This window comes from Phodopus roborovskii, unplaced genomic scaffold, assembly GCF_943737965.1.
Source record: "Phodopus roborovskii unplaced genomic scaffold, PHOROB, whole genome shotgun sequence".
Taxonomy (NCBI): Eukaryota; Metazoa; Chordata; class Mammalia; order Rodentia; family Cricetidae; genus Phodopus; species Phodopus roborovskii.
Genome location: NW_026125281.1, coordinates 9698218 through 9713926, shown reverse-complemented (window position 1 = coordinate 9713926; position 15709 = coordinate 9698218). Strand labels below are relative to the sequence as shown.

The 15709-nt window shown below is 45.7% G+C and overlaps 1 protein-coding gene across 1 annotated transcript in view; it reads left to right on the top strand.

Annotated features, from left to right (window-relative positions):
• Sulf1 (sulfatase 1) overlaps window positions 1-15709 on the top strand; it is a 125612-nt gene that overhangs the window by 82387 nt on the left and 27516 nt on the right. The window contains exons 8-12 of the mRNA XM_051197007.1: window positions 4401-4551; window positions 5451-5626; window positions 7589-7717; window positions 7997-8053; window positions 9146-9275. Of these exons, the coding sequence (XP_051052964.1) occupies window positions 4401-4551; window positions 5451-5626; window positions 7589-7717; window positions 7997-8053; window positions 9146-9275 (643 nt within the window). The remainder of the gene's footprint in view (window positions 1-4400; window positions 4552-5450; window positions 5627-7588; window positions 7718-7996; window positions 8054-9145; window positions 9276-15709) is intronic.

The following is a 15709-nucleotide window of genomic DNA, read 5'->3' as shown; positions in this document are numbered from 1 at the left end:
TTCCTATAATCAAGGTCATTTGCTCTTACTCTGCATGTGTGCAAATGTTTATCTGCCTAAAGATATTTAAAGTCAGGTGGGGCATATCTCCAGCAAGTCAATTAAGTAAATTCAATTTGAATGAAATTGAAGCTGGTGTGGCTTTCGAGAATGAGCATAGAGTTTCCAATGTGATGCTTTGCAAGTGCGTCCTAGGCCTGTAGCATGGGCAGTGCTGAGCGCTGAGACCTGCCTTACCACTCACTGTGAGATGCTATCAGTGTCTTTTTTGTTGGTGGTGCTTGTGACTCAAAAACAAATAAAGAAAGCAGATGTTCAACACATCAACAAAAGGGATATATTTGCGCAGAAACGACAGCAAAAGCCATCAATATTCAAAAGGAACCATGAAGTCCACAATTCCCCAATATGGATTTAATAGACAACACATGCATTTCTTGAAGCTATTTCTTGGCTACTAAGACTCGCCCTTTTTTAAAAATACCTACCCACTAAAGAGAAAGGTGACATTGTTGGCTTTTCAGGACCCTTTGTCCTTCTTTTCTTGACAAGTAACACCCAGGAGTGACTCAACCCCCTAAATAAACTGTCATACTAAAGAAGCTTGTGTGCAGCCAGGGCTGTGAAGCTGTCCTGAGCAAGGAACCCAAAAACAGCAGGGCTGGAGGGAAAACGGCATGCAGGGAGCCTCTTCAGGCAAATACAGCCCAGGAAGTCTGTGCAGAGCTACCCGTGTGTTTCTGAGATCTGCAGATCTGCTTAAAACGCTCGTTTTGAGGGCAGAAATTTTACCCGGCCAGAGTTGGGACCTATTTTGTTTGTTTGTTTTTGTTGTTCTTGCTTTATTTTGTCTTGTTCTGGAGGAAGAGAAACTCAGAAATGGTGACCTGATCCTTCATGGTCTGGATTTTAAGTAACAGCTGCAGTTTGGGGACCTCTGTGCTTGGGAGCTTGGGTCAGTGTGACATCAGATGGGCCGGTGGCCTAGAGCTACCCTTCTGGGCATTTTACTTTCTCCTTTGTCTAAGGGGAGTAGGATGTCCCAGTGGGCTAGCCTGGAACACCCTGGTGAGCTAGCCTGGCTACCTGTAAGCAAGAGCAGAACGGGGACCCCAGAAGCTGTGTTCAGGAGTCACTAAAGTCTCTCAGCCGTCTGTATAAGAAGTTCTGCACAGCCATTATTCCCACCATATAGATAGAGAAACTGAGTCACCACCCGCTGCCCACCCCCCCTAAAAAATAACTCTCCAGAATCACATATCACAGAATCACATAGTAGCACATCGCAAAACTGGGACAAAGAATTAGATCTGACTCCCAAGCATCATGAACAAGTGAACACACCTTTCCTGTTTCCAAGGAATTCTCTCTCCACTTCTCTCTGTCAAGCAGTCCCACTGACAGCTCCAGGCCCTCTTCCGGCCAGTTGAAGTCAGTCCACAGGCAAGCAAGCCTTCATTATCACTGGGGGACAGAAGGCTGGTCTTCAAGGAATTTGGCAGAGCTCGGCAGGAGGCAGCCACAGGCTTTGGCAAATGATCACTTTTCAGCAATATTGTCAGTGCTGGAACCCTGGACCATCCGCTTGCAGATCCCTGAAGCGCTGTTGTTCTTGGGGGTGGGGCAGCCTTGCCAGTAAACGCATGCCCCAGATCCCTGCTGCCCGCTGCGATCCCACCTGGAATGTCACCCTCCAAGCTGGAGGTCATCTCCCACATTGAGAAAGTCAGCAAACTACAGGGGGAGGGGTGGACAGCTTTGACAACAGGCCCTGAACTCCCCCTTTTAATATAAGCCAGATTTAACATATGTCCTTCGGTAAATCCAGGAGTCCAATTTGAGGCTTGTAATTTGCTCCACGCTTCCCGGCTCCTCAAAGTGAGGTGGGGCTGAACCGAGCACATCAAGGTAGCTGGTGGAAGATGTAATTTGCCCACTGTGAGCCTGCGTGTCGGTTCCCAATTGTAATTTTTATTTGCGTTGAGGTTTTGTGGTCTTAAAAAAGTCAACTAGATTTATTTTTAAATTAAGCCGACCTAACTTCAAAGGCGGTGAGTGGAGGATTCGTATTATGCAGAACCCCTGTGTAATCTCTTACAGCTGTACCCCCTTTGGGGCCACAATTGGTAAATGGCTAGGAGACCTTTCATGGTCAATGCGCTGTCTTTCTCTGACCTCCTACCCTCGCCTCCAGTGGGTGCGAAACCTTTGCATGGGGATTTTAAAGCCCCTCTGCCCTTCTGGGCTTCTAAATCTAATCCTGTTTGTAACACGGAGTGCTGCATAGACAATGAGAGAGACAGACTCCAGTCGGTGCGGGCGCCCCCTTCCCACTGCGGCCCGTTCCTAGCAAGGAGGAATCCTTCCAAGGAAAAAGATCTGGACCAGTTGGCTCCAGAATCATTTCTCTGGTGGGCAACAAACACTAGTGTTGGACGTTCCTTTTTGACATAGTCTCACAAAGGGAAAGGAGAGAAGGTCCGTTTCCCTTGAAAAGAATAGTAGATGGCATGCGAAGAATCTGCAGTTTAATATTATGGCATTGTTGCAAACCTAGATGTTTACATGAAAAGAATTTGCTTACTGGCTTGTGGAGGAAAACTCGCAAACCTGTGTTCTAGCAATTCTTCGAGGAGTGTCCTGCACCCATTCATACACGTGAAAATTTAGGGCTCCCTTTCCTCTCCCAGGTGGTCCCTTTAGTGGGTACTCCAGCCCTCTAACCAAGCATCGCTGTGCTTCTGGGGATGGTACCTTCAGAGCTTAAGTAGTGACCATGAGGGTTACCAGGTAACAAGATGATACTTGCTGCCTGCCACTTTGGACTTTCTATGGTGTGAATGGGCTCTGCAGCCCTCCTGGCCGGAGAAACGGTGAAAAGCGGATGTTGTTGCTTGGTGTGCACAAGAGCATCCCAAGTGCAAACATGCAAGCGCCGTATGGGAAGTGCCCATTGCTACAGAATCAGCGTGCTACTCGCTGATGCCTCCTGACTCCCCTTCAGACTTCTTTATCTTCTACCCCCAAAACAGAGACAGGTAAACAGATGCCCCAATCAATACAGTCGGCGGCTTTCTCTGTGAGACTGGTAGCTTGCGAATTCAAAAGGGAGCATCCCTTGCTTGTCCCTTGGTTCATGTTGTTTAAGTATGTGAGCTGTGAAAATCCAGACATGATTCTACCATTTTTGCTATGAGAGTTATTTACCTGCCTTGGTTTCTTCATCTATAAAGCAACAGATTATTAGGGATAATAAATACATTAACCAAAAGAGCTGAGACAATCAAATTAGTTAAAATGTATAATAAGTTGTGTAATACTTTCCAGTAAACACCCCTGTGATCTTTTAATAGCATGTGAAGAGAAGGCTTGAATGAATGAGTAATAGTGTCTTGGTATAGGAATCTTGCTATAATGCTAGGCAGTGGTAGCACACAAATTTAATTCTAGCACTCGGAAGACAGATCAAGCCAATCTCTGAGTTCAAGGCCAGCCCAATCTACAAAGTAGGTACTAGGACAGCCAGGGATACACAAAGCAAAACAAACAAACACAAAAGAATCTTGCTAACACAGGCCTGTGCCTCAGGAACATGAGATGGTAGCATCTGTGGGAATCAGAGAAGACTTTTGTGAGCGGCCATTTGCATCCCCAGGGCTGTGTAGCTGATGCCACTGATCTCTGCAACCCGTTAAATGCAGGCATAAACAAGCCTATTCTACATACAGCAGAAGGGCTCGCTTCTCTGTAACTAACAAAACCCTTCTCCTCAACCCCTGCTGGTTTCTCTATGAAGCAAGTGATTTATTGGTAAATGTGAAAATTGAAGACATAGTCTTGGTTATAATTCCAGCAAATATAATTTAACTAACAGTTTTTATATACAACATGAAGAACAAGCTAATCTCTTGAAGATGCACAAGTGATCAGAGAGATTATCATAAGAGATAGTGTACTAAGACTGTGAGGTATCCTCAACCCACATAGCATAGTGACTTTATTATTAGGCTCTTTAGCAACAAACATTTCGTGAGCTAACATCATCCCAAAGCCATTCCTTTCTGCACATCCTCATCATCATATGCTGCTTACACATTTTATTCGTGGGACCCAGATGAACTTGAATTAATTGCATGTTCAGTCCAAGTATTATCGGTGTGAATTTACATACCTACAGAGGATGTGTACTGTTTGGGATGGTGAAGGCTGCAGACAGTCTCAAAACACCAAGAGATCTCACAATGCTAGAGAGAAGTAAAACACTTTAGCAGTGACTAAGTTATCTTTCAGAAGTGAATATTTCACAGCCTTTAACTTGAAATGTTTCCCAAAGTCACTAAGTTTTTGTAAAAAAATGTATATATGTATATATACTAAGATTGCTTCCTGCATGTTTTCAGAACTCCAAGCTATAATTATGCACCGAACATGGACAAACACTGGATCATGCAGTATACGGGTCCCATGCTGCCCATACACATGGAGTTCACCAATGTCCTCCAGAGAAAACGACTCCAGACTCTGATGTCAGTTGATGACTCTGTAGAAAGGGTAAGGCCACCAACCCCTCGGTGACATGTTTTCATCCAACTTCCTCTCGTAGATCCGTTCTAGTCTACCCAGTTTTTGTTTCCTAACATTGTGTTAAAAGAGAGAAACAAGTGTGCTTAGTGACATCCATGTCCCTGTCCCCTTATCCTGCTTCTTCCAGTTTTATTCTTAAGGTGTCAGTGACGAAGGACAGAAAAATCAAAGTATCACAAATCAGGGTCCATCCATACCCTTCACTGCTTTCAGAAATTAAACAAATCATGTCAGTGATCAAAGCAGGTTTACTGTAATGTTTGATATCATGCAACAGGGACTGGGGACGATTGTGGTAAAAGTCCAATGCAAACTGCAACAAATCAACTCCAGTTAATGTTTGCTGTGTAAAAATGGGAGTCAAGAATGATCATATTTTATGGCTTTTTAAAGAAGACTGGATCTGCCCAGATTGGGCCTTCTTTACCCTTATAACTAAATAAAGGAGTGATGAAGTTAAATTTTGCTTTAATCATAGATTTTTCAAAGTGAAATCTAGAGTTTCATGACATGTTTTGTTGTTTGCTTGTTTAGCAAACAGGAAACAAATTCTGTAAGCAGAATGTGCTAGATTTAAATAAAGTTATTTAAAATAAAGTTATGTTTTGACTGTACTATAGGATATTTCCCCAATGTGGATGATGTCCCTGTTTGCCAGCCTTACTAAAGCAACTCTTGGCTTTTGAAAAATGATGAGAGTCAGGCATTGGTGGTGCACATCTTTAATCTCAGCACCCAGGAGGCAGGGCAGGTGGAACTCTGTGAGTTCTAGGCCAGCCAAGTCCTCCCAGGGAAGTGGTGGCATAGCCCAGGCATGTCACCTCCCACGTCACACCTGGTTTGACTTGTCCTGTGCTCTGTTGCAGCTACACAACATGCTTGTGGAGACAGGCGAGCTGGACAACACTTACATCATCTACACTGCTGACCACGGGTACCACATTGGACAGTTCGGACTGGTCAAGGGGAAATCCATGCCGTATGACTTCGACATCCGCGTGCCTTTCTTTATTCGTGGTCCAAGCATAGAACCAGGGTCGATGTACGTATTCCTCTGCATCGCGGAGCTGTCACAGCTCCTGCGCACCCAAGATAAGTTAGATCCTAATCTCTGTGCCTGGCTTCTTTCCACCCGGAACTAAAAAGGAAGGCACATGAGATGGTAATTTACCTTCCCCGCCACCGAGGAACTCAGCTGAACTGTTTGAAGTATCAGTGACTGGTTCTCTCAAACTGAGAAGAGGCCATGTTTTTGTTTGTTTGTTTGTTTGCCCTATGTACATGGCCAGAATGTGCTCTTGGAGAACACTACCCCTCTCTGAATCAGAGGTCTGATGTCAATTTTTATAAAGTCCAAAGTCATCCTCTTAGCTTTTAATTAAGGGTTAAAATGGCTGGCTTTCCTTTAAGATAAAAGAGACTTAAATGAGTTGTTTCTGTCACTTAGACTAGCCCTGTATCCCTTTCTCCACTAATAGCCTCATCACAGTCACAGGTGTCCATGTCCTTTGTCTACCATATTGACTTGCTTTGTCAATGAGATCATGTGTATTGAGAATTACAGAAATGGTAAGAGACAAAATTTGGGAGTAGAATTCCAAATATCGTCTACCACAGACTCAAGCAAAATCAAGAAACCAGACCGACAGACAGAATGAGAACCTGCCGAAGAATTCTCCCTGGCCCCATCTTTTTTCTATTTACTTACTCTTTTCTAAAACAATGCACCCCTGATGGCAGTTTGCCCTCCCTCTGCTTGTCCCAGCATCCTCTTCCCTGTCTCTACCAGAGACACTGCTCCTCCATTACCCTCGAGAAAAGAGCAGGCCTCCAAGGGACATCAATGACACATGGCCTAACAGGATGCAGGAAGATTAGGTACACACCCTTACATCGAGGTTGCATGAGGCAACCCAGTAGGAGGAAAAACAGGGTCCCAGGAGCAGGCCAAAAGAAAATCAGAGACAGCACCCGCTCACACACTCCCACTGCGGGGAGTCCCCCACAGCTAAGCAAGCACAGTGTGTATGCAGAGGACCAAGCTCGGACCCGCACCGGCCCCATGCCATCACTTCCGTCTCTGTGATGCCTGCTCGGTTGACTCTGTGGGCCCTGTTCTTCTGACCCCTCTGGGTCCTACAATCCTTCCTCCTCTTCTGCAGGGTTCCCCTGACTCTGCTTAGTGTTTGGTCTCTGAGAATTCTTGATGCTGGAAGTGGCATCGTTGTAGCCCAGAGCCCAGGACTGTGAATTTTGTGTGCAGGATCTTTCCTGCTGCTGGGATAAGATGACGGGAGGAAACCGGGTTCTCTGAGGAAGGTCCCGTGTCTATTAAGATCACTACAGGGAGTGGGAGGTGGAACGTACGGTGTATGAAAGCAAACAAGAGACTATGTGATGCCAGTAAGAGACCAAAGAGAGGCTGGGCTAGGGAAATCAGGAACATAAATGCCATAAGGAGACTTTTCTTTGTATGACACCGTAAAGTTAATCCTTAAAATTCATTAGAAACCATCTGGGTGTAGGCATCTGTAGTAGGTTTGTTCATTGAAGAAGGTCTTAGTCATCAGGCAAACTAAAAACTGTGGTTCCTCACAATATTTACTTTTCAGCTTAATTCAGGAGTAGTCCTGGAATATCACTTTTTAGAAGAAGCATCTCTCTCTCTCTCTCTCTCTCTCTCTCTCACACACACACACACACACACACACATACACACACACGATTAAAAACAATAATGAAAACATTTAGAAGTACCCGGTACCAATACCCATCTTACCTGGCCATGTGTTCAATACACACAATACACAATGGTTAGAGGACATCTCTCCAGCCCTGACCTCTCGAAAGCCCATTGCTGCCTACCACTCACTTCTCTCTAGGGGAGCAGATGAGAGGGAGGAGAATCTTGAAGGTGGATGAGTCGTGGCTGTGAAAAGAAAAAATCTCTGTGGATGTGTGCTGCCTGCTTAATGTATACTCTGAACCACCTGTCTCTTTACAGAGTCCCCCAGATTGTCCTGAACATTGACCTAGCCCCCACCATCCTGGGTATTGCAGGGCTCGACACTCCCCCTGATATCGATGGCAAGTCTGTCCTCAAACTTCTAGACCTGGAAAAGCCAGGTAACAGGTGTGTCTGCATGTCCTCTCTCAACCAGCCCCAAATATACCAAGCTCCCGCTGGTAAGCAAAGCCAACCAGTGCTGAAAACCATGGCGGTCAAATAAGCTTTCCCCATGAGAATTCCTACGGACTCAGCCTTTCTCGGCTGTTCGTGAATTGCACATTGATGGCTACGCAATCATGGTCTGTGGGAAGCAGGAGGTGTTTCTTTAAATAAACTGTTAGCACAGATCCATTTGGGAAGACATCCAGATGCTAACAGTAAATATTATTATTTTGCTTTCAGGTTTCGAACAAACAAGAAGGCCAAAATTTGGCGTGATACGTTCCTAGTGGAAAGAGGGTAATTATTGGTTCCTGGGTGCTTCTGGGAATTAGTCCTAGTGGGCAGTATTTTTCTTCCTGCTTCTTATTTTGGCTTACGAAGCATGCAGATTTCACAAACCCAGTTGCACGTCTGATTTTACTGTTTTACCTTTTATTTTATTTATAAGTGAGTGTGCACATGGCACACCTATGAAGATCAAAGGACAGATTTGTCAGTTCTCTGCTGTCATAGTTTCTGGAGACCAAGCTCAGCTGTCAGTCATGCTCACCAAGCACTTACCTGCTGGGCCATGTCCCTGACCCCACAGTCTGAATCACTGATTGTCTGTTCTTGGCCAGGCAGCAATCATTATTACTACAGTAGAACTCTTAAAGCTAGATTGTCCTAAGATGGAACTGGAGTCTCTCCGTGGGTACAGAGTCTCCATGACACTTCTCAGCCCAGGCTCTTAGCAAGTCAACAGCCAGCCTTGCCTGTACGCTGCTGGATATGTCTTTTTCCTCTTCTTTTTATAAGGACTTGTATACATTTCTATTAACTTACGTGCATTAGTGCCATTGTAATTCTTTACATAGCCACTTTTGGGGTATCTGTTTTGTAAAATGCATTGCTTTGTTTTTCTCTTTGTATAAATTGAGAGAGGGAGAATTTCATTAATGCAATTGTTTATTTACAAAGAGAACCTGTAGGGATTTTGTTTCTTTGGTTGGTTTAGTTTGGTTTGGTTGGTTTGGGTTTTTTTGAGACAGGGTTTATCTATGTAGCCCTGGCTGTCCTGGAACTCACTCTGTAGATGAGGCTGGCCTCGAACTCACAGAGACCCGCCAGCCTCTGGCTCCCTAGCACCAGGATTAAAGGAGTGTGTCATCACCAGCAAACTTTGAGTATTTATACAGAGCTGAGCTGGTTCTACATCCTCACAGCACCTCACTTGTTACAAAGGGCTCGGCCTGCACTGAGCTCCCACAGATAGCAGGGCACATCTGTGCAGTCCCATCAGAAGGAATGCAGAGTTGCTGTGATAGGGAGGAGGGAATTCGGGACCTGGGAGGGGGGGTGAGTAATGGGGGTGCTCATCAGTAAGAGGATTTCCCCTTTCTGTTGAAGGAAATTTTTACGAAAGAAGGAGGAATCCAGCAAGAATATCCAACAGTCAAACCACTTGCCCAAATATGAGAGGGTCAAAGAACTGTGCCAGCAAGCCAGATACCAGACAGCGTGTGAGCAGCCAGGGCAGGTGAGTGCAAAAGCTGTTCTCTACTACCCTGCTGTGTGCCCCACCTCCAAGTTAGACAATTTCAGACATGTGTGTGTCCCTAAGGTTTCCATGCTGTGATGAGAGCCAACTCAGTGACAGCTATGCACCTCCAGGACTGTTGAACTGTCCAGGCCTGGCCCAGGCTCCCTCTTAGTATCAAAGACGGCTCTCAGAGGGTCTCCTATACCAAAGGGCATGGGTTCCATCAGAATGGGTCATCTAGCTGTGTTCTAAATATCACATACTGAGCTGTGGTGCACTGGGCCCTTTCCATCCTAGACGGAAGCAAGAGGTCATCTAACCAGGGTACATGGTGGGATATATACCAGAGTTTGGAAAGAAAAACAAGCCTGTTTGTTGACTTCTAGCTCACAAATTTTTTCATATCTGCGGTGATTATGAACTCTAGGGTTGGACAGCAAATCAATGGTCATCAGTGAGAATGGAAAATACTATATAATGAATTAACACCACATAAAAGAAAATTGGGCTGGGTGTGGTGGCACGTACCTTTAATCTCATCACTCCGGAGACATAAGCAGGTGGATCTCTATGAGTTCCAGGCCAACCTGATCTACGTGAGTTCTAGGCCAGCCATGGCTGCATGGTGAATGAGACCTTGTCTCAAGAACAAAAACAAACAAACAAAACACACACACACACACACACACAAAGAAAGGAAGAAGAGGGAAAAAGTAGGAATATGTGGCCACCAACAATTTTAAAGACTCTTTGGTTGGGAACTGTGCCCAATAAAAGAAAATCCATACAGATTAAAGGGGAATTCGATGTCTTAATAAAAAAAAAAAAAACAAAGAGCAAAATTGGCATGGCATAATGAAAACAAGAGAGAGAGAGAGAGAGAGAAAGAGAGAGAAGAAAGAAAAGGAGGGAAGAGAGAAAGAAAGAGAGAGAGAGAAGGAGAGAAGGGGGAGGGCAAGGCAGACCCAGCTGTTACTAGACTTGTCTCATGGATGCTCGGTGTGTCAGACTGTGCCTGCTGACTGTAACCTGTGCATCTTTCTCCTTTGTAGCCTGCGAATCCCCATCTCACAAACAGACGGCTAGTTTGCTGAAAAATCTAGTACCCAAGCAGTAATTGTCTAATTAGGAAAACACAGACCAAGGGGTTGGAGAGATGCCTTGGCAAATAAGAGTGCATACTGTTCTTTCAGAAGACCCAAGTTCAGTTCCCAGCACCCATGTTGGGCAGTTCCAAGAGGATCTGATGCCTCTGGCCTCCTAAGTAAGACACCTGCATTAAGGTGCACACACCCAGGCACAGACACATTTGTATGCACATAAATAAAGACAACAAAAAGAAATAAACAAAGGACTCTGTTGCCCTCAAGATAAGTTACCTTGGCTAAAGAAAGGTTTAATCCTATTGGTTTTTTTTTAATTACAAACATCTCTAACCTTTAGATCTCCATTGAGTTAGCCAGCTTTATCTAAAGCTATTAGACATGAGAAATGTGCCATCCAGTATTATCTAAAGCCTTATTCATTGCGCTCTAATTATAAGGAACCCATTATGGCAAATATGTCATGATCAACAACTTGACCTCAACTCTCCGCCTCTGGATTTCTTGTTTGAAGAGTTACTTTGAAGGTTGGGGGAGGAGTCCAAGGGAAAAAATAATATTTGTGTATCATTCTAGTCAGCTTTAGTTGTCAAGTGATTCATGGACGAGCTTAGACCTGTCCATCACATTTTAACTCATCTTTAATATCTCACATGGCTACTCTTAAGTATTATTATGACAGCAACCTCAGGGTTCTTCTACAGCTCCCAGATAGTTTGTGGGAACCAGCCTCAACCGGCTGACGCACTTTCTTCAGGAGTTGGGAATGTTCACCGTTTAATGTACCTTCTGCAAATTGCCAATCTTGTTAGGATTTGAGCCCTCTATGTGGCGACCGAGATGTGCATCTGGGAATAAGGCATGCCACTTACTCACCTTCCAACACTCCACTCTGCAAATTTCTCATTATGGCTTTTGCTGGAACTTCAGTCTATGTCCCAGAGGAGAAATACAATCATGTTTTTTTGGCAAAAGCCTTACACTTGAGTGCTGCATGGTAACCATATTAAAAGCCTAATTTTGTTTTTTTTTTTTTTTTTTTCATAGTTTTCTAAACGTAAGTTGCTCCTGTGAAATGCTTTTACAGCTGTCTCTCTAGAATGTTCCACTGTTGCTTTTTCCCCATGTGGAACAGTCTGAACTTCAACTTCCTCACCCGGGTTTTGAGAGTGTGAGAGCTTGCCTCTCTTAGAAGCACCCAAATCATCGATGAATAAAGATTGGGCTATGCCTCAGTGGTGAACATTTTCCTGTGGAAATTTTCTAAATTGGGCAGACGTGGGCCTTAGAAGAAGGGACACTCAAGCATTGATGTCCCAGTGGCATTAGTGAATGTGTACTGTGTTCTCATGGTTCCTTGAGTATCATCCCCAGACCAGCAAGACCAATCTGACCTTGCAGCTTTTCAAAATGCAAGTCCTCTGTCCTGACCCACTGATTAGCTATCGTGGAGCCTAGCAGGCTATGTCAAATCTCCCAGTGCCTACTGACGTCAGCTTTGGTGCTGGCTGGCTTTGTCTTCTATAGAGTCCTTGATCTCCCTATTTGCCTTGCTACCTTGCTACCTTTACAAACACAGTATCACTGATTTAAAAGAAAAGGAGTCTAGACTATTAAGGTTGTATAGCGTGGGACCGCTCAGGTGACAGCTCAGGGTAGAGCTGACCCATTCATTCACACTCATTTTGTTTGTTTGCTTGCTTTTTGGTTTTCAAGACAGGGTTTCTCTGTGTAGCTTTGGAGCCTGTCCTGGAACTTGCTCTGTAGACCAGGCTGGCCTCTGCCTCCCGAGTGCTCGAGTGCTAGGATCAAAGGCGTGCGCCACCACTGCCTGGCTTCATTCATCTATTTCTAATACTGGCTACTGAGCTTAGGGCTTCACACACGCCAGGCACACGTGCCACCAACCCAGCTTTTTCTCCAACCCTGGCACCCACTCTGGATCCCTGGCTCCATATTTGCCCCGTGCTCGCCTCCTGCCAAAGTTAACAGCCTTCACCCTCATCCCTGACATTTTGTGGGGTGCTGAGGAAAACTCAGCGATGTCAGCTCTCTTCTGGTCATCCCCCCCCCCAGAGGGTGTGTATGTCCCACCCCACTTCCAGCCCTGCCTGGCCATCTAGGTGGCTATGGTAAGCGCCTGAAGCAGCATGGGTTAAAGGGGGGGGGGGGGATGGAGCTTAAGAGATGTGGCCTGGATATAGTAGCCGCTGCTTCCTAGTTGTGTGTCCTGAAAAGTCAGTTAAATTCTCCCAGGCCTCAGCGCTTTTGCCAATAGAATAGAGAAAGTCCGCCTTAGAACTGAGTGCTTTCCTATGCATAAAGTGTGAAGAGTGACTGGGAGTAATTTCACCCTGGTGAAGCTGTTGTTCCGGGCATCTTACCTGTTGTTTGGATTGCTCTGAAGCCAACGGGGAACAAAACCCGGGCTGGAGTCCCAGCTGCTTGGCATGACTCCTTGACTGTGTGCACAGACCCACCAGCAGGGACTAATTATGACAACATGGACATATGTGTTTGCCCTGCTTCCGTGTTTCTGCATTAATCCAAGACAAAGTGTGAATTCCCGCCACCCTGTCAGCTAGGCATTCTACCCCAAGCACATTTGTGTGCACACAGACCGCTAGCACGTAAATGCACTTCACACGCTTGTGTCCAATCTAAAGATGATGCGGCGTCCCCCTGCACATGACTCTCACCTGGGACAGTTGTGGAAACTGTCGATGTACCTTCTGTCCATAGAGCAACCAGACAACCTGTGGGTGATGCCAGGGCATGGGGGAGATGTCTGTTCCTTTAGGCTTTGTTTTGTTTTGTTTCTGATTGTTCTTTGAGACAGGCCTCCACATGTAGCCCAGGCTAACCTTGAACTCTCTGTTCTTCTGCCTCAGCATCGCAAGGGTCCATGTTGCAAGCATGTGTCACTCCCCCCCAACCCCCCCAGCCCTTGTGCTTTTGGATTTGTTTTGCTGGTGATAAGAACGCCAAGCCTAGACTCAGGCAATGCCAAAGTTGGAGGAGTCTTAGGAATTCCCCAGTTGGATGATAGCATTTGCCTACCAAGGAAATTTTGATCCAGAAGATTTAAACTAACTGGCATCCCTTCCCTCCGAATCTTGTGCTCCTGTCTGGTAACTCTGCCTCTACAACAGCCCGCGACAGTAGACTTTCCCTTTAAAACTCCACCTTACAGCCATGGCTCTCAGCCCTGACTGCATTGGAACATCAAAAGCAGGTACACAAGTCCACCCAGACAAATTAAACACACACCTCTGAGGACAGAGATAGCTGGCATGTCTCTTTCCAACTCCTGGGAGAGTTTTAGGAGCTGGCAAGGTCAAGGGGCACAAATGTCAATCGAGCACTAAGAGGGCGGTGGTTTCCTCTTCGTCCTCTAGGCAGAGCCACATAAAGGAGAAATTCTCTCGTTATCCACTCCTGAAATGAACTTTATATTTTTCTCCCTCCGGTATTCATTTCACATGGGGGATGAAAGCAACTTGCTCTGATTTTCATAGAGCAAATCTCATGCCCTTTCACTGAGCTGTTAAATCCCAGCATCTTTACAATTCAGTTTGCCTTTCCACTGTGAAGTGGGGGGTTTGCTAAAAACTCTCCGAGGCCCCAACATCCAGACAGGAGCCAGGGCTAAGAGGAAAGTGGGTGTGATCTGCCGAGTATTTAACATCGCCATTCTATAAGCCCATGTTCCCACACAGTGCTCTCTCTTCTGCCCGCCTGTCCCTCTCACGCTGTGGCCACCTGTCCGGCATGAACAAAAGAACATTTACCAATAAGGTTTGCCTGGATGTGTGAGCTTGCCAGAAATGAACGGCTTATTTCCAGGAAGCCCCCGGGCCCTGGTTAATTTCACGGCCGAGTTGTAGCTGTCTTCCTGGGTCACCTGACCCTGGAGAGGGGAACTTCTGCTTACTGCTCAGTGTCTTGTCCATACAAGGCAGAGGAGACCACTCAGCCTGTCATCCTGGCTGCCCAACGTCTCCAGCCTACATAGAAGGCAAGTCTGAGCCAGTTACATCTGCTCGGATGATTTCCTTCTGTGTGTTTGTCCCACCCAAGCCAGGGACAGAAAACGTCTGGAAACACTCTTTATTCATGAACAGTTTCAGGCGGTTCCTCCCTGATAAACTTAATAGCCGCCACATCCTATCACACCCTGATAGCCTTCCCTTGAAACATGCTCACCTGTCTTTCACAACTGCATGTAAGTTGTTGCCTCTGCCTGCCCAAAATGCTCTCCCCTCACCTGATGCCCACCTGAAGTTCCGTACCCTATTCCAGGCCAGTATGCCTCTTACAGTCATGATCCATAAACCTTGGGAGTCCGCTGCTGGCTACGTTCATGCCCTTAGGCAAGTTACTTAACCGTACTGTCACAGTTTCTTCATCTCTTGTATGGACACAGCAGTGTGGGCCACAGACAGTACTGTAAAAGTCACATGGATTTATGTGTGTCCAGGGCCACCTGGACTGATGGACCATGGCCGACAGTTCACAGCTTTCAGCTGTTGGTCTGTGCACTCTCCTGTCTGACTAAAGCGCTGGAACCACACTGTCCTCCACACTCAGCAGTGCCTTATGCAGATGATTGTTCACAATAAAATGTCTCTTTTCCGTGCCTTCTCCCTTTCTACCCCTTCCCTTCCTCCATCTATCCCACCTCATCTCAAAGAAACAGGTGTTACAAGCAGTTTTCCGGCCAGCCAGGCCCTACAGCGCACCAGCCCCAAATAACACACAGAGACGCTGTATTAGATATAAAGCTGTTGGCCTGTTACTAGTGTTTCTTATTGGCTAGCTCTGTCTTAAATATTAACCCATTTCTATTAATCTAAGTATTCCCATGTGGTGTCATCTTACAGGAGAGAGGGCCCAGATTTCTGTTTTCTTGGTCTTACATGTTGACTCCTCTCCTACCTCTCCCTGAATTCTCCTTCTCTCCTAGTCCCGCCTATCTTGATTTCCTATTGGCCAACAGGGCTTTATTCATTAACCAATAAGAGACATCTCCCATCAAACAGGAGCTAAATCTCCTTGGCAAAACTCTAGGTCATGTTCGTGAGAAAATTTTACAAGGGCTGAGCTAAGTCGTAGTTTGGACAGACAGGTATTTATGTGGTCCTTCTATTCCCAACACCGAGTTTGACTATTTCAGTGCCCAGCCACTTGTAGGTGGCTGGTGTTAGGATGCTGATACTGGCATAAAAGTTCATCGTGTCATCACAAAACCATTGCACAGAGAACAAGATTTAATCTGTATTAGGACACACAAGAAGACACATGTTGGAGAGTTAGCTTGTATATCCA